General features: G+C 38.0%; 1 protein-coding gene across 1 annotated transcript in view; it reads right to left on the bottom strand.

The window, feature by feature from the left end:
* LOC140757035 (dynein axonemal intermediate chain 7) overlaps positions 1–12,379 on the bottom strand; it is a 38,937-nt gene extending 26,558 nt beyond the window's left edge. Inside the window, exons 1-8 of the mRNA XM_073092587.1 lie at positions 12,263–12,379; positions 11,915–11,930; positions 10,568–10,693; positions 8,857–8,900; positions 8,504–8,570; positions 2,948–3,048; positions 856–947; positions 310–443 (exon numbers count right to left, since the gene is read on the bottom strand). Of these exons, the coding sequence (XP_072948688.1) occupies positions 310–443; positions 856–947; positions 2,948–3,048; positions 8,504–8,570; positions 8,857–8,900; positions 10,568–10,693; positions 11,915–11,930; positions 12,263–12,289 (607 nt within the window). The 5' untranslated portion in view covers positions 12,290–12,379. The remainder of the gene's footprint in view (positions 1–309; positions 444–855; positions 948–2,947; positions 3,049–8,503; positions 8,571–8,856; positions 8,901–10,567; positions 10,694–11,914; positions 11,931–12,262) is intronic.
* Positions 12,380–18,837: the final 6,458 nt, after the last annotated feature.

Below are 18,837 nucleotides of genomic sequence, written 5' to 3'. Positions count from 1 at the left end.
GTAAACAACCCCAGATAGGTTTAGATATTCCTACCTGAGGTCGGCTACAGATGCGCCACTACCCCTGTGGACTAAGCTGGAATGCCTCGGAAAAGTATAGACATACTTAAGGGAGACCCCTTACCACACCCTTCAAAATAAAACACAACAGCGGAGTCGAACCACAAAGGGTTCTACCACCCGTTTACGCAAGTGATAAATAATTTCTAATACGCACATAATTTTGAAAAATCAGAGCCAGGGTTTTGAACCTCGGCCCCTTGAATGTCTACGCCATCACTGCAGCCTCCATTCACACCATGTACTTACTATGAAACAAATTAGCGGTCTTCGCCAGTATATCCCTTCTGATCTCCTGTTCAGCATTGTCTCTCGCCATCAGCTCTGCCCTTTCGCGCGCCAGGGCTATTCTTTTCTCTTTCGCACCCGCTAAAATTGCTTGTCTGAAAGTGAAATAGCATTATTCCGACATTGAAAGCAGTAGGGATTTGTGTTTTTTATTATTATATAGGAGTAGCAGACGAGCATGTTAACCTGATCATAAGTGGCTACTGCCGCCCATGGAGACCTATTATCAACTCCAGATAAGATTAATTTCCTACCTGAGGTCGGCCACAGATGCGCTGCTACCCCTGAGGACTAAGCTGGAAGGCTGGAAGGCTGAAATTAATTCTCTCTTACAAAAGCGCTTAACACTGCTGTTATTGAGCAGAAATAGGCGTGGTGGTGGTGCCACCGGAGTCGAACCACAAAGGATTCTACCACTACCACCTACTTACTTAGTGACTACACTCAAACCCAACTCAAACTACGAAATATACTAAATCCGTAGTAAGAAGGTGTAGAACAACTAACTTCTCAGCTTCCTTCTCCGCTCTCCATTCTTCTATCCGCTGCAGAAGCCACGCTTCTCTTTCCTTCTTATTCATTTTCTTCCAATTCTTTGGCTGTTGTTTTTTATATTTTAGTTATAATAACACTATCAGTAACTATAGACTATTATGGGTGATGATTTTGGAAATACTAAATTTCAATTTTTGTGAACGCTAAATTTATTTTGCCATTAATCCCTATCGGAGAGGGATGATAGAGTCTTTTTCAGGTTTTTCGAAGATGTAGGGAATCCGTGCCCAGTTGTAAGATATGGAAAGTTTCACCAAGCCAGACAATGAAATTATACCCAAAATTCTTGAGTCCTGAAGCTATGGGTGCCTAAGGGTCTAAGTAATTTCGCTTGCTATCTTGCAATCACGGGATATTCAAAGGTAAAAACAGAATTCTGGTATTCCTCGACTTGATATTCTTGATAAGTAAAATAGAAAGATACTTCACCGCCTTGAAAATGAATGAATCCACAAAAGGATGATTTTATCATTTATTGTTTGAATTTTTGACAAATAAAAAACATTTTTAGAGAAAATTTACGTATAAATAACAAACACTACGTAATTAACGTAGTAGATAAATATTTCAAACATTTTAGGGACATTTTAGAACGGAGAGAGCAACACTTTATTTACGCAACAATTTGGATCGTCAAAACTGGTTACACTTTCTTTTTAGCAGTGATCAATCTAATTTTACTCATCTAAGTTGCGAATAATGAAGAACACAAGCTTATAAAATATTGCTTTAAGATTGCAAGTGCACTACGTCGATATAACGGCTCTAGAATTGCAGCCTGATTGCCTAAACACTTGTATTTTTAAAGCAATGTTGCTCATTCGCGTAAATCCGGAAACCAACTGAAACTTCACAAAACATTCACACACAAAAGAATTTGACTATTAATCAATCTTCACATTTGTCTATCCTTGTCACTCTCTACAAGTGTGAAAGAGACAAGTTAAGTGGTGTGCGTGATAGAAAAACACTCGGCAATAAAAAACCCAAATTTTATCGACACATTGTCATTCCGTTTGAAAGTCGTTGAATACAAAACAAGGTTTATAGTCATGGGGTGTTCGCCATGTATGGTTTTTGGGGTGCAGTAAAGACAGGAATTCTATTACTGTGTATATGGCTGCTATTACCGACTAGGGGTAGGGAAAATAGATTTCTTCAAGAACGCTTTCGATAGATTTAATTCTCGTCATAATATATTTTTTTTTTATAATATAAGAGTAGCAGACGAGCATGCAGTCCACCTGATGGTAAGTGGCTACTGCCGCCCATGGACATCTGTAATCAACCCCAGATAGGATTAGATATTCCTACCTGAGGTCGGCCACAAATGCGCCGATACCCCTGAGGACTAAGCTGGAACGCCTCGAAAAAGTCTGTCTCCCTTCAAATTGGCTTCGTAACCTTCTTTTAGAATTTTCGCGAACTTATATTCGGAGTTCGCCATAATATTTGTTATTACTTCAAAAATCTTATATGTATATACAATTCTCGTGTCACATTGTTAGTTATCATACTCCTCCAAAACGGCTTTACCGATTTTAACCAAATTTTATATGCATATTCAGTAGGTCTGAGAATCGGCTACTATCTATTTTTCATACCTCTAAGTGAAAAAAGTTGTTCACCCTTAACATTTTTTTATTTATATGGTAACACAATGTTTGCCGGTTTAGCTTGTATTATATAAAATTTAAGTAACGAGCTAGCAGTCCACATGATGGTAAGTGGTTACTGCCGCCCATGGTTATCTGCAACCAGCTCGGTATAGAAAAGGGGAACAGTTATGAACTGATGCGTTGCCTTTCCTGAGGACTAAGTTAGTTGTATCAATAAGTCAGCATAACCTTCCTTAATAATTAATTTCTATTTTATTTACTTTAATTATTGTAGTATATATTTTTACCTTTTTTACTTATTTATGATTGAGCAGTCAGATTTTTAGTTTTAAATTGATTAATTTAATTATATTTTACATCTCAATATCAAATCTAATTTTAATTCCATATTTACAACATAAAAGTTATTATCCAAAACAATTTACCTTTTCAAAATCCGGTATTTCCTCTTTTTCTTTCTCCTTCTTTCCCTTCTTCTTCTTCTTTTTGGTGGTCACTTCTTCTTCTTCAACTTTCTGCTGTTCTTCTGCGCTTAAAAAGGACTATTTGAGACTTTTGGAAATATATTTATGACTTCGATGAACAATTGATCGAAGATTCATCTCAAACATACTATCCATCCATTAATCCATCAACATTATAAGGTCCACTTCAGGACATAGGTCTCCCCTTATCTACCATCCAACCAGTTCTATCCCTTCTTAATCCAGCTGTTTTCTGTGTCTTTATTAGGTCATAAGTTTATTTGGACTTTTTGGACTTTTTTCGAGGGTAGGTGTTAAATCTGTCAACACAACTTTTTTTCGGCCTCATCGTTTTTAATTAAATAAAATAGTATTACTTACAAATTAATGTCCCAAATGTGCCTGTGATACACTACCTACCCACCAGCACTAATTCCATAAAAAAAAAAAAATATATACAAATATTAACAGCACTATAGTTTGATTCGTCACAAATATACACTGCAGCATGGACTCTCTCCAAGGCTCATTATCTGCCATGTCAGCACTGTTTACATGCAAGATGGATGAATTCCAGAAGCAATTGCAGCAAAGCTCTTCAACACCGTCTACATCAGCACTTGCTACAGATTTCTCTGCTTTCCGGCTCTTCGTCCTGTCTGCTTTGGACACTGTGCAGAAGCAGATCGAGTTTGTAGCTCGGCAAATGGAGCGCCTGGATATGAGGAGCAGGCGGAAAATGGTACTGTTCCATGGTGTACCCGAAGAGAAGAACGAAACTCCTACTGTTGTTGCCACTAATCTGGTATTGGATAAGCTGAAGTTATCTGATGTCTCAACAAGCAGCATAAGCCGGTGCCATCGTTTAGGACGTCCCACAGAAGGCAGACCCAGACCGTTAGTAGTAAAATTCAGGGAGGTCTCGGTTAGGGACAAGGTGTGGTTTGCCAAAACAAAACTGAAGGGTACAGGCATCACGCAGTCCGAGTTCCTGACGAAGAGTCGTCACGGTGTCTTCATGCGGGCGAGGCAACTCTTCGGTGTCACCAAATGCTGGACCCGAGATGGTGTTATTCACGTGCTGGCTCCGGATGACTCTCACCACCAAGTGGAATGCTTGGCGGAACTCGAGGCCATTCCTAGTGCCCCAGCACCAGCGTCTTCGGTGCAGCCTGCTACGAGCGCTAATAGACCCCAAGACAACAAAGAAGTCACTCGCACCAAGCGCCTTCATAAAAATAAGTGAATCTTGCTGATGCGTAAGTTCCTTCTGTGTCTTCTGTTTCGCAATTAATACTTTATTTTTCCGTCCTTCTTTACTCTTTATCTTATTCTTTGCTGTCGATTTTCTGTCACTTGGTGCCATTATTGCATTGTTGTACTTGTAATAATTACTCCTGTAGCTGTATTTGTTTACTTATGATTTGATAACGGTAGTACGATACTAATTATTTAATGTTCACCCTATTATTTATCTTTTTTAAGTCTTGTTTATATTTGTTCATATTAAGTTCATGTTAGTACTGACAGCTGACAAGTGTCATATTTCTGTAATGACCATCTATGGATTCGTACTTTTTGTCCCATCTGATAATTTTTATAAAGAATAGTTGCCATGATCCAAAATTATTTATGTATTTTTAATTAATAATTTTCTACTTACTTTTTCGTGATTTCCTTTTTTCTTCAGTGTTCAGTTATTTCATTTTGTTAACAATAAATATTAGTATGTCAAGTTATGCTACAGTATATTTTAAGTAAAAGTTGTATTGTGTTGTAATATTGTGCAGTTGATTAGTGAATGGTTGTTAAGTTATCATATTTGATTTCTTTCCAGACTGCTGGTAGGTGGGAGTTATAGTGAGTCATATATTTATTTTATATTATATTTATTGTTATTTACTTACTATTTTATTACAGATATTATTTTAGTTAATTTATATTTGTTTTGACCTGTTTATATATATTTATTATAATTGATTATTGTGTATCATGTCACTTGATGATAGCAATGAGTCTTCCGTTTCCTTCTCCTCTGCGTCAGACGGATTAAACAGTAATGATAGTTTTGAAAGTATTCCTCCTTTAAACGTAACGTTAGATTCTCATTTCTCAGATGTGCTGAAAAATTTTAATGTTGTCCATATTAATGCACAGAGCATTCCAGCACATTACCCCGACTTATTGTCAACATTCGATAGCACACATATTCACGCTATTCTTATTTCAGAATCGTGGCTTAAGCCATATATGCCATCTACGGCACATTCTATTCCTGGATTTCATTTAATTCGCAATGACCGCACTGTTCGGGGCGGTGGAGGAGTTGCAATTTACCTTCGTTCCCATATCTCCTTTTCAGTATTAAGTATGTCACAGCAGGACGTTTCTGGGAACGAATCTGAACATCTTTTTCTGGAAGTCCAACTATCAAATGCCAAGCTACTTCTTGGTGTTTTTTATAGCCCCTCTCTCAACGTCGACTACTTTTCCTGCTTAGACAAACTGCTTGAAGACCATTGTCCTCTTTTTGACCATACCATTATTATGGGTGATTTTAACACTTGTTTACTCAAGCAGGATGTCAGATCTCACAAATTACAATCCTTAGTCGATGCTGCAAATCTGCATATATTGCCTCTGAGTGCAACACATTTCTTTCCAAACTGTGACCCATCTCTGCTTGATTTAATGATGATATCATCACTGGATCATGTGGCAAAGTATGGCCAGTGTGCTGCTGAGGGTTTTTCATATCACGACCTTATCTACTTGTCGTATAAAATCCGACCTCCGAAAGCTAAGTCAAAAATTCTATTTCAGCGTAATTTCAGTGGGATGGACCTTGATAAACTCCGACATGATGCTGCTAACGTTGACTGGAGTGTCATAGAACGTGTGAGTACTGTTGACGAGCAGGTGGCACTTTTTAATTCCTTACTGGTACAATTGTACGACTTGCACGCCCCTGTTCGTCCAGTTCGTATGCGTCATCGACCAGCGCCATGGCTTACAGACGAAGTAAGATCCTCGATAAATAAGAAAAATATGGCTAAGTCGAGATATAAGTCGGATCCCTCCGATGTTAATTTTGCGCGGTACAAATCCGCAAGAAATCGCTGCAATATGATGTGTAGGGATTTACAACGACGCCATATTCATAAGTCTGTTCAAAATGAAGACCCTAGTAGGGTATGGAAATTTCTTAAAACATTAGGAATTGGGAAATTGAAAAATTCTACTCCACAAAATTTCGACATAAACAATTTCAATTGTCACCTTTCCGTATCTTCTTGCATTAATAGCGAAACAAAGAAAAAGACTTTAGATCACCTTTCACAAATTCCCAATACTAATTCTTGTTTATTTTCATTTAGTCAATTTTCGGTTCGTGATGTCGAGAGAGCAATACTATCCATACCATCTAATGCGGTCGGTAGTGATTGCATTAGCCGTAAGATGATCATCCCTCTCCTTGACATACTGCTTCCTATTATTACGTCCATATTCAATTATTCCATCAGTAGTAACTCCTTCCCTTCTTCCTGGAAAGACGCTCATGTAATCCCTTTACCCAAAAAATCCAATCCCTCCAACTTTGCAGATTTCAGACCCATTTCCATACTCCCGTTCCTATCTAAAGTCCTTGAGCGCCTTATTCATAAACAGCTTAGCTCCTTTCTTTCCATGCATGCCTTACTGAATCCTTTACAATCCGGTTTTCGTCCTGGTCATAGTACGGCTACTGCGTTACTAAAAATCACAGACGACATTCGCATGGGGATGGATAATCAACAGCTGACCGTATTAACGCTGTTAGATTTCAGCAACGCGTTTAATGCTGTTGATTATGATGTCCTCATAGGGGTTTTGCGTTCTCGTTACATATCTCCGACGGCGATTGATTGGTTTCATAGTTACTTGTATGGTCGCCGACAGCGTATTCAAATCGATGACAAATTTTCCAACTGGTCGAGTACTACTGCCGGTGTACCGCAAGGTGGCGTGTTGTCTCCATTTCTGTTTGCTATCTTCATAAATTCTATTAGTCTCCACCTCACTTCTCTCTACCATCTTTATGCAGACGATCTTCAAATTTACAGTCAAGCAAATTTGAGCAACTTGCATTGCGCCATCAAAATTGTTAACACTGATCTGACTCATGTTTCGACTTGGAGTAAGACATATGGCCTTAAGTTAAATGCCTCCAAATCGCAGACTATTATTATAGGGAGTTCGCGACTGACCTCTAGAATCGACTGGAACCTGTTACCACCAATTACTCTGGATAACGTTATTATTCCTTACAGTAATACGGTGAAAAATCTGGGTATATACATGGACCAACACCTCTCATGGATACCGCAGATCACGGAGGTTAGTAAAAAGCTGTTTTCTGCAGTGGGCTCTCTTCGTAGGTTGAGTAATGTTTTACCTATTCCCACTAAAATAACGCTTGCACAATCATTACTTCTACCTATACTTGACTACGCTGATGTGTGTTATCCTGACATTACCGAGGAGCAATTAAATAAGCTTGAGCGTCTTCAAAATTTGTGTATACGGTTCATATTTGGATTACGAAAATATGACCATATCTCTGAATATCGCACTAAACTCAAGTGGCTCCCAATTCGCCTTCGCCGGAATGCTCACATTCTATCTCTTCTCTATTGTTTACTATTTAATCCAACTGCGCCTCCCTACCTCAAACAACACTTCCAGTTTCTACACTTGTCCCATGACCGATCTCTCCGTTCTACAGAAAATCTTGCTCTCTATACGCCTTCTCACTCAACTTCCTTTTATAAAAAATCCTTCACTGTTTCAGCTATCCGTCTTTGGAACTCCCTCCCAGTATCTATTCGTAACTCCCAGTCCCTATACTCCTTCAAAAAACTAGTCAAATCTCACTACCTTCAACTCTAACTTTATTCCTTCTCTAAAGTTGTGCTCTTGCTATTAATCATACTTTGTTTCTAAATTTAATTATTAGCTTCTTTCCCTTTTACTTATTTATTCTTCTCCTACTGCTATCCCTTATCTTACACTTCATTTTACATATTATTAGTTAACATTTTAATAATTTTGCACCCTACCTTTTATTGTATTTCATACTTTCTTTAACTCCTCACCCTAAGGTTGTCTGGAAGAAATCGCTGTTTTAGCGATAAGACCGCCTTTTGTGTCGTCCTAAATTGTATGTTTTCATTTTATGTTCTATTTCATTTTATGGTACAATAAAGAGTATTATTATTATTATTATTATTGGACGGAGGGCTATCTATGCATCTTTTGCCTAAGCATGGTCGCCACTCGAGGACCTTTCGTTTCCATCGGTTATCGGTCCTGGGAGCGTTGTGACTGGCTGATTGCCACGTCGGATTACTCTTTTCAGCAGCTTGCTAACACTAAACTATGCAACATTCATAAAAAACATATGGCGGTAGTCTCCCGCAGTTCAACTTCGTAGAGTTCTATTTTCATATGAAAAAATGAATTTTGGATAAAGCTAACCTGCTGGCAGCGATTCTTCAGACCATTGGAACCCTTCGCTGCTCGTTTTTCTTATAGTTTCTACAACCTGCAATGAGTGATAGCATTAAAATTGATAACTGTGTTAAATTCTATCTTCGGAACGGAACTCGCCAAGAGATGGCGCTAAATGAACCTGAATCGCGCTATCGAAGTTTTCTAGACTTCTTCTTAGTCATTCTGTCATATTGATCAAACCGACAAGCAGTTTTAAAATAGTACAGAAGGTTATAAAGAAAAAAAATAGACAAAGAGAGAAAGAAAGAAACAAACAAACAATATTTATATTACTTTGTTTTCTAATAGTTCAATATTTTAAAAACACTTTTAACTACCTCTTCAGCCTTCTTCTTGCCCTTCTTTTTCTTTGGTTTTGGTTCTGAAAGAAGAAAGCATAAAATTGATAAGAACAATTTTTACTTTCTTTTCAGTTTATTTGAAATGTGTTACGAGTAATGTTCGATCGGGGAGGTACCATTGTCACATAAATTTCTACCGTGAAGCAGTTCTGCGTTTCGATGTTTGGGTGTGGATGACTGACTTACATATGAGGCGAGCTTAGTCCTCAGGAGTTTCAAAGGCTTCAGGCTTTTTTTTTTTTTTTTTTTTTTTTATAATATAAGGGTAGCAGACGAGCATGCAGTCCACCTGATGGTAAGTGGCTACTGCCGCCCATGGACATCTGTAATCAACCCCAGATAGGATTAGATATTCCTACCTGAGGTCGGCCACAGATGCGCCGCTACCCCTGAGGACTAAGCTGGAACGCCTCGGAAAAGTCTGTCTCCCTTACCACACCCTTCAAACCGGAACACAGCAGCGCCTAACACTGCTGTTATTAGGTAGAAATAGGTGTGGCGGTGGTGCCGCCGGAGTCGAACCACAAAGGGTTCTACCACCTTCGATAGCTTCAGGCTTCAGATAGAGTCACTGTTTGATATAGAGTTCTTATTTTATTTATAGAGTTTATTTCTAACCTAACCTAACCTAACATCATCTGTGTTAAGCGTGCTGTTTTGGTCTGAAGGGTGTGGTAACGGACATACTTTTTCGAGGCTTTCCAACTTAGTCCTCCGGGGTAGTGGGTATTAGGACAAATGTCTATGGGCAGCTGTGGAACTTGTTCTATATGGCATTACTTGCAGATGTCTATCACGACAGTGGTCACTTACCATCAAGTAGACTGCATGATAGCTTGCTACTCCAATCGTATAAAAGAATCAAAAGTGCTCAGTCACGCAGTGCAAATTGTTTCATGCAAGTTTTCCCTTTTTTTTGGGTTTAAATTATTACCTTATTGAATGCCGATTACAAATCCATAAGTACGAAACATGAGTGATTGGACACACACACAAATAGGGTAAAAACCAATAAAAAGAAGCCCACTTCACAAATACACGGTAGCTATGGACTATTATTGATCAAACCTTATTGTACTTTAAGGGATAAATTGATTTCAGAATAAAATGGGATGGTCTGCTATACTGTGTGCTGCTTTTGAGCTTGTTTACAAAATTGAAGTATGAATGAAGCTTGCAGTCCACCTGAAGGTAATGAAATGAAATGAAATGAAATGTGAAATGAAATGAAATATATTTATTTTGTATAGGCCAACGGCGGCACTTACAAATTGTCAGTTACAATATTTTCTTAAACTACTACCGGATCGGAACGCGACCTCTACTGAGAAGATCCGGTCACTAGTACTAATATAGTCACTATTGTATGGACATCTATAACCAACTTTTTTATATAATATAGGAGTAGCAGACGAGCATGCAGGTCACCTGATGGTAAGTGTTTACTGCCGCCCATGGACATCTGTAATTAACCCCAGATAGGATTAGATATTTCTACTTGAGATCGCCCATAGATGCGCCGCTACCCGTTAGGACTAAGCTGGAACGCCTCAGACAAGTATGTCTCCCTTACCACACTTCAAACCAGAACACAGCAGCGCTACACTGCTGTTATTAGACAGAAATAGGTGGTGATGCCGTCGGAGTCGAACCACAGAGGGTTCTACCATCTTCAAAGTTATTTTACCTTCAATAACTGGAGGAAGGGATTCAAAGGAAGCGCTGGTGTAAGAAGTATCGGTGTACTGCACTTCTTCCGGCTCGGGTTCCAGATCTGTAGTGGCCAGGAGTACCTCATCTTGGACCTCGGGTTCTACAAACACACACATTTAATTAATTAAGTAGCGAAAAAGCTTTTTGAAAGACGTCACGAGATGGCGCTATCAAATGTCTGCATCACGCTATTGAAGTTTTTTAATCTTCTTGCATATACGAGTATACAAGCTGGGAAATAAACTAAAGCAAGGTAATGCATTGCACTGCTTTTTTGCATAGTGTCATGGAGCCAATATGCAAAAAAGCAGTGATAGCCCAGTGGTTAAGAAACTCGGCCTCTTGATCCAGGGGTCCGGGGTTCAAAACCCAGGCACGCAGGCTCTGATTTTTCAAAGTTTTATGCGTATTAGAAATTAATTATCACTTGCCCAAACGGTGAAGGAAAACATCTTGAAGAAACCTGCATACCTGAGAAATCTTAAAATAAAAAAGTTTTCATGTGAAGTCTACCAATACGCACTTGACCAGCGCGGCTGGCGCGGCGTTATGGCCTAATCCTTCCCTGTCCCTGTAGATCCGGGACCAGAGTAGGGCTACGGTATCCCCTGCCTGTCGTAAGAGGCGACTAAAAGGGGGCTTCCGGGGTTGCGGACGGCAAGAGTGGGAGCTCGAACCGCCCGGCCAGCAACCCCGGGATGGACGGCGGTATGTTTGGTCGCATACCGTCGTGAACACCAGATGGTGTGGTGAGTTTCAAGCTCACCTGGGCGGAGCCCGACGGGGCAACGCGCCAAGTGGACTCCGGTTGCGTTCCGTTGGAGATCCCGGAGTCCTCTACGCAGCGCCGAGGACGGCCACCGGGGGGGTTTTAGTGCGGTAAGAATCCCACATAACCCCGTGCCGCTCCCACGGCATAGGGTACCTTTTGAAGGTTTCCCCCTCGTCAACAAAAAAAAAAAAATGGCCTAATCTTGAATGATGAATGATGAAAGATCTTTCCGAAAGTCATCAAGAGATGGCGATATCTCAATCACGCTATCGAAGTTTTTTAAACTTCGTGCGTATATAAAAACTGTAAACTAAAAGTATTGCATGTAATATGCATTGTATAACAATTCTGAAATATGTCAATATTGCCCATGCCATGGCTGAAATGGCTCGTGCAAATATCTTACTACTGTTTAAAGTATTTTAAATGTTTCTCTAATGATTTGCATCATGGGAAGTGATATTGTCAGATATAGAAAGAAGAAAGATAAAAGAAAAGAATAAAATGAGAAAAAAAGTTAAAAGAACGAAAGAAAGATAGATTTATTACCTGGTTCTTCTTCTTCCTGAAAATAATAAAAACATTTAATATGTGTTTTGAATAGGTTTTATAAAAGGGAAAGTAAGAGTCGAAGTCTAGAAAATGATGTACTGCGTGGCGGAGTGACCATACCGTTTTGACACGCAATGGGTCCGGGTTCGTCCGGGTCAGTCAATATCTAAATGATGAATGGAGATTTCTGGTCGGGGTCTGGGTGTTTGTAATACACAAATTGAATTGTTGTAATACACGTGTGTTCTTAGCACCCACGACATTGGGAAAACCGAAGTGTACGGAACATTTTGCTTCAATTTGCTTAAAAAAAATTAAAGATAATAATAATATTTAAAAGTGTACCTTTTTCTTTTTATCCTTTTTAGCCATTTTTGATAATAATCAGTACTAAAATAAATTTATAACAAAATAAAATGAAATACAAAAGATCGTTGTAGGATATGTCAAAATAACGTCAGTATTGTATAGTATATTCCACTTGGTGATCGTATTCACCGTTTTTGAAAAAAAACAATTAGGCCGACCTTTGAACCTACCTGGAGGGGGGTTACTACCATCATACTTTTACGTTCTTGCAGGAAATTTAACTTTTTAAGCAAAATATGACAATTTCAGCTGGTTTTATACAATGGATAAGCGAAAAATTAACAAGGGTGTGAGTTCGTTCAACTGCGTATGACGGAATATTTTATGGTTTTAAGGAGGAAACAAAAATTTCCTGAACTATGATGGTTTTTAAAAGATGGTGGTATTCCCCCTGGACTGGTCTTAGACGCTACGATTTTTTTATATAGTATGTAGTAGCAAATGAGCATGCTGTTCACCTGATGGCAAGCCTACTGCCCCCAATAAGTTTAGATCCTAATCCTCCCCAGATAGTCCTCAGAAGTAGCAACGTATCTTTGCTCCCCAGATAGGATCTAGGGTTCTACCTGGGGCCACCTAACCTAATAACACCACCACTACTACTACTACTAGTAGTTTTTCTACCTAATACCAGCAGTGTTAGGCGCTGCTGTGTTCCGGTTTGAAGGGTGTGGTAAGGGAGACAGACTTTTCCGAGGCGTTCCAGCTTAGTCCTCAGGGGTAGCGGCGCATCTATGGCTGACTTCAGGTAGGTATCAAATCCTATCTGGGGTTGATTACAGATGTCCATGGACGGCAGTAGCCACTTACCATCAGGTGGACTGCATGCTCGTCTGCTACTCTTATATTATAAAAAAAAGATAATCTTATCCAGAGATGATTATTTCTCATGGGCGGCAGCTGCCACGTACCGTATCAGGTGGACTGCATGCTCATTTACTGCTGCTATATAAATATTTTCGGTTTCCGAAAACCAAAATTTGAGAATTCCCGCCTAATAGAAATTGACAAACTGTCTTTGATAAACAAACAAATTGACACATTGATTCATACAAACATACATTCATAGTCCTTATGGTAAATAAGTGGAATATCCCCGCGCAAATGTCAATAAACTTTTAAATAAATATGAGGCAAATATAACATGTTGTAAACAGCTTTTATACTTCAAATATTTATTAATAAATTACAATCATATTTAAAAATATATATATATAACTTGCTAAAACGGTGAAGGAAAACATCGTGAGGAAACCTGCATACCTGAGAGACTTATAAAAAAAAACTCAAAGGTATGTGAAGTCTACCAATACGCACTTGGCCAGCGCGGTGGACTATGGCCTAATCCTTCTCATTCTGAGAGGAGACCCGTGCCCAGCAGTGGGACAAGAATGGGTTGATGATGATGATGAATCATATTTTATTGTGGTGGGATCGTAGTGTAACAGCAGTGTCAACTGCTGCTGTGTTTTGGCTTGAAGGGCACACCGTTCCTACCCTTACTACCTACCACAGTAAGGCATAGTATACTAGGTGTTCCTAGGGGTAGCAACACTTTCACAGAATCCCTTGTGGTTCTCCGGAGGCACCACTGTCACACCTATTTCTGCCTACCGCATTGTTTTTGCTTAAAACTGCTATTTCCCGATTTAAAGGGTGTGGTAATTGGGACATACTTATCCGATGCTTTCAATATTCATAAAATCAATATTTCAAAAATCTCAGATGCGAAATCAGGTAAGCCTAGGATTCGAACTTCGTACTCTCTGATCAACCGGTTGATTTTCTGACAAATATTATTGGTGCTAAAAATAGAATAGAAATATCATTATATTTAAATTTAAAACGTGTCTTCAACTTATTTATATGCATACATAAATCATTGATGTTATGTTATGTGGTATTTTAAGTGCATATTACTAAGCTGAGCCTGCGACTTCGTTCGCGTGTTTTTATATAATATAGGAGTAGCAGTCCGCCTGATGGTAAGTGGCTACTGTCGCCCATGGACATCTGTAATCTGCCTCAGATTAAAAAAAAAAAAAAAATTTATTTACTTCTCTACAATGTTTTCCTTATATATAAAGTTATTGGAGCCCACCTGATAAGCAATGTTACTTATTTGTGTTAGGTGAGCCTCGCTCTTCCAACATTGTACATAGAAAAACATTGGATACAACAATATTTAAAATGTAACACAGTGTATGTGTGTGTGAGTTGTGTGTGTGTGTGTGTGTGTGTGTGTGCGTGTGAGGTGTGTGAATCCAGATAGGATTACATTAATTATCACTTGCTAAGTCAGTTCCCCTTCTTGCTAGCAGCAAAGACGTGGAACGGAAGACGTCGTGAGGAAACTTACAAACCTGAGAGATTTATAATAAAAATAATTTTAAAGCTATATGAAGTCTACCAATACGCACATGGCCAACGCGGTGGACTATGGCTTAATCCTTCTCATTCTAAGAGGAGACCCGTGCCCAGCAGTGGGACAGTAATGGGTTGAAGACGAAGACTTATTTTGAGTTTTCCTACCTACTTTTTTGTAAACATATTCGATATACAGACAAACGAATTACATTCTTATTATATATGCATAAATATATGATTGCATCGCAAACCCATTATTTAAATGGAAATCTTAATAGTTGCATCCGAATTATTTACACAAACAAATCTACTGAGAAAGTAAAAATGCAACTCGTTTTATCAATTTGGTAAGATTTATCTAAAATTTAAATAATACACAAGCTCGGAGTTTATACCACGTTAGCATGGATGCATGTCTACCAATACGCACTTGGCCAGCGCGGTGGACTATGGCCTAATCCTTCTCATTCTGAGAGGAGACTCGAGCCCAGCAGTGGGACAGTAATGTGTTGTTGATGATGATGATGAAATATTTGGCTAACTGCGAGTCGAAGTTGCACACGAAGGGTTCCGTATCACCAAATTTTTATGTTTTTATATTTAATATTTGTTGTCTTTTCGGCCACCGTTATACGAGTACATCCTCTGTAAAAGTGTCTAATGTCTATATATTACGGTTCAAAAGATAGCGCCCTGAGATGAACGGACGGACAGCGTTGTTTATGTACTTCTTATATGTACTTCTTATATGTACTTCTTATATGTTAGCTGTCTTTATTTCGAATTGAAATTCCATGTTATTCTTTTTTGGTCTGTGTTATCTATAAGTTTTGTTCCATGTAATTTTGTTAATGAAGCAATAAATAAATAATTAAATCCCTATCACTTCTATCACTGTTATGATAACAAATATGTACTACAAATAAAAAATAAAAAAAATTGGTGGAACGGAACCCTCAGGTGCAAGTACTACTCGCACTTGGCCAATTATTAATAATGTCAAATAATTTCATTACAACTTTAACCTCTGGTTCAGTGTTTGCGTAAATTAATGCCTAAATTAGGAAACATATATTCCGATTTATCAGTTTTTTGCCAAGTACACGTTTAGTAAAAGTATGTCATATTGATGCGCTTATAAAGACACTAGCTGACCCGGCAAACGTTGTGTTGCCATATAAATAAAAAAATGTTAAGGGTGAACAACCCATATCACTAGGGGTATGAAAAATAGATAGTAGCCGATTCTCAGACCTACTGAATATGCATATAAAATTTGGTGAAAATCGGTAAAGCCGTTTCGGTGGAGTACGGTAACTAATATTGTTACACGAGAATTTTATATATAAGATATTACGTTTGTTATTTTATTTATAAATAGTTTTTTAGAGCTGCATACCCAAAAGGGTAAAAACGGAACCCTATTATTAAGCCTCCGCTGTCTGTCTGTCTGTCACAGGGCTCTACTATTCGTATCTCAAGAACCGTAATAGATAGACACGTTTTTTTACAGATTATGTATAAGAGTGACTACGATAATAACATATACTGAAAATAAAAAAAAAATGTGAGCCGTCACGGGACGCCTGGCAGATGTGAAACATCGACATTATTTTGTAAAAGTAATATGCAGAAAAGAACATACTGTGATAGGAACTAAATATGTCATAATGATAAAATAAAATCGGTAATAGTTATTGCGCATGGCGACGCGTCGCCACACATTACACACTACTGCATATAGACTGTATATATATATACCATCGTATAGCGTGGCGTCGCCACAGCACGCGTCGCCACGCCAGAAATCGGTTTTACGTGCGGCTATAGATGTTTCACATCAAAATATTCCAAATAAATAGGGGTTGCCATACAAGAAACCGTTATTTTTCGTTTTATCTATGGAACTGTAATAGGTAGACAGTTCAAATTTTCACAATGCTTTTACTTTTATGGCTGCTATGATAATAAATACTAAAAATAAAATTACTTACTGAAAGATGGTACCTACGGAACTCTCCATGTGCGAGTTAGACTTGCACTTGGCCATTTTTTTATTATAATAACGCACATACTAAGTATACAATGAGTAAAAAGCTGTTATTTCGACATTCATCATCATCATCAACCCATTACTGTCCTACTGCTGAGCACGGGTCTCCTCTCAGAATGAGAAGGATTGGGCCATAGTCCACCGCGCTGGACAAGTGCGTATTGGTAGATTTCACATACCTTTGAGATTTTTTTTCATATAAATCTCTCAGGTATGCAGGTTTCCTCACGTTTTCCTTCACCGTTTAAGCTAGTGATAATTAATTTCTAATACGCACATAATTTTGAAAAATCAGAGGTGGGTTGGATTTGAAACTCGGACCCCTCGATCGAGAGACCGAGTTTCTTAACCACTAGGCACTGCAACTTTATTTATACTATAGATAATAAAATCTAACCTAGGCTTATAAAGCTTCATATACATATACATACAAATAATATTATATAAATTTATTGTAAGCCTGACATTATTATTATTGACATCTTTGATTATTATTGTATTAATTATTATTATTATTATGTACAATTATTGTGTTATTATTATTGTTATGTAACTACACTAACGAATTAGGCTATAAACCTGTAATGTTAGATGTAAGAATTATGAATAAATATAAAATAAAAAAAAATATTGGTATACCTGCCTTACCACACAATCAACAAATTACAGATTTTAAATAATAACTATGGAGCGATGCAAAATCTTGCAGTGTAATTGCCACCGAATTGCTTGCAACACACTCTCCCTAGCCTTGGTCCACATCCTGAGAACTTTCAAATTTACATGCATTGGGGTAGTGTCAATCGCATTTCTTTGCTGTTGCAATCTGCCTTTTACCTGGTTCAATGATTTTTTTAGGGTTCCGTACCCAAAGGGCAAAAACGGAACCCTGTTACTAAGACTTCGCTGTCTGTCCGTCTGTCACAGGGCTATATCTCCGGAACCGTAATAGATTGACACATGAAATTTTTACAGAGGATGCATAACGGTCGCCGCTATAACAAATACTAAAAATAAAACAAAGTTCAATATTAAAGGGGGTCTCCATATAACAAACTGGTATTTTTATGCATTTTTCCATCTAACTGTTAAACCGTACTAGGAAGACAGTTGAAATTTTTACAATCCATTTACTACTATAACTGCTATTATAATAAATACAAATAGGAATAACGACGTAAACAGCGTGTCTAATATGAGCGCCGACTTCAGAAATATGTACTAATTCAACATTTATTTCAATTATTTTTTACTTTGTAGTGACATAGAAGTCGGTTGTATCTTTTGTTAAAATTTTTTTTCACCCTTTTTAGTGATGACATACTAACATTTATATTAATACAATATAAAATTGTATAAACGTGATCATGAATGAAGGTAAGGTCTGAGTTTACATTGATTGGAACCGCCCGCTCGCAGGGCGCTACCGCGCCCTGCTCGCTTAGTTTTATATTGTCTAATATGTTCGAACCTAACCTAACTAAATAGTCAATGATGAACTGGCTTTGTAATTTCATTAGAACCTACACCAAATATCTTCAAACACAACTCAATTATTCCCATCGGTTGAGGAGTTACATATTATGTCTCCGAGCCACGTTATCAGACCCTTAAATAGTCAGTGATGAACTGGCTTTGCAATTTCATTAGAACCTACACCAAATATTTTCAAACACAACTCAATTATTCCCATCGGTTGAGGAGTTACATATTTTGTCTCCCAGCAACATTATCAAACCCTTAAATAGTCAATGATGAACTGACATTGTAATTTCATTAGAACCTACACCAAATATCTTCAAACACAATTCAATTATTCTCATCGGTTGAGGAGTTACATATTTTGTCTCCAGAACCCACTCTGATCCTCATCATATTTAAATGGGACTGACTTGTAGCAATTGTACAAACACGAAATTAAAGGCATTAAAATAGGTTCATAAACGGCGAAGTTATGGTTATATTTATATGGGTGGAGGAGTTCCCCTCATTTTCTCCAGAACCCATCGATGGATCCTAACCATATTCAAATGGGACCAACTTCCAGCTCGTCTCTATACAATAAAAAAATAATTATTAAAATCGGTCCACTAACGGCGGAGTAATTTGTGTACATACATTAAAAAAAAAG

Source organism: Epargyreus clarus, unplaced genomic scaffold (assembly GCF_041222505.1).
Source record: "Epargyreus clarus isolate Ecla_fem2 unplaced genomic scaffold, WU_Ecla_fem_2.2 ptg000036l, whole genome shotgun sequence".
Classification (NCBI taxonomy): Eukaryota; Metazoa; Arthropoda; class Insecta; order Lepidoptera; family Hesperiidae; genus Epargyreus; species Epargyreus clarus.
The sequence above is the reverse complement of the archived record's forward strand: the minus strand, read 5'-3'. Positions and strand labels throughout refer to the sequence as shown.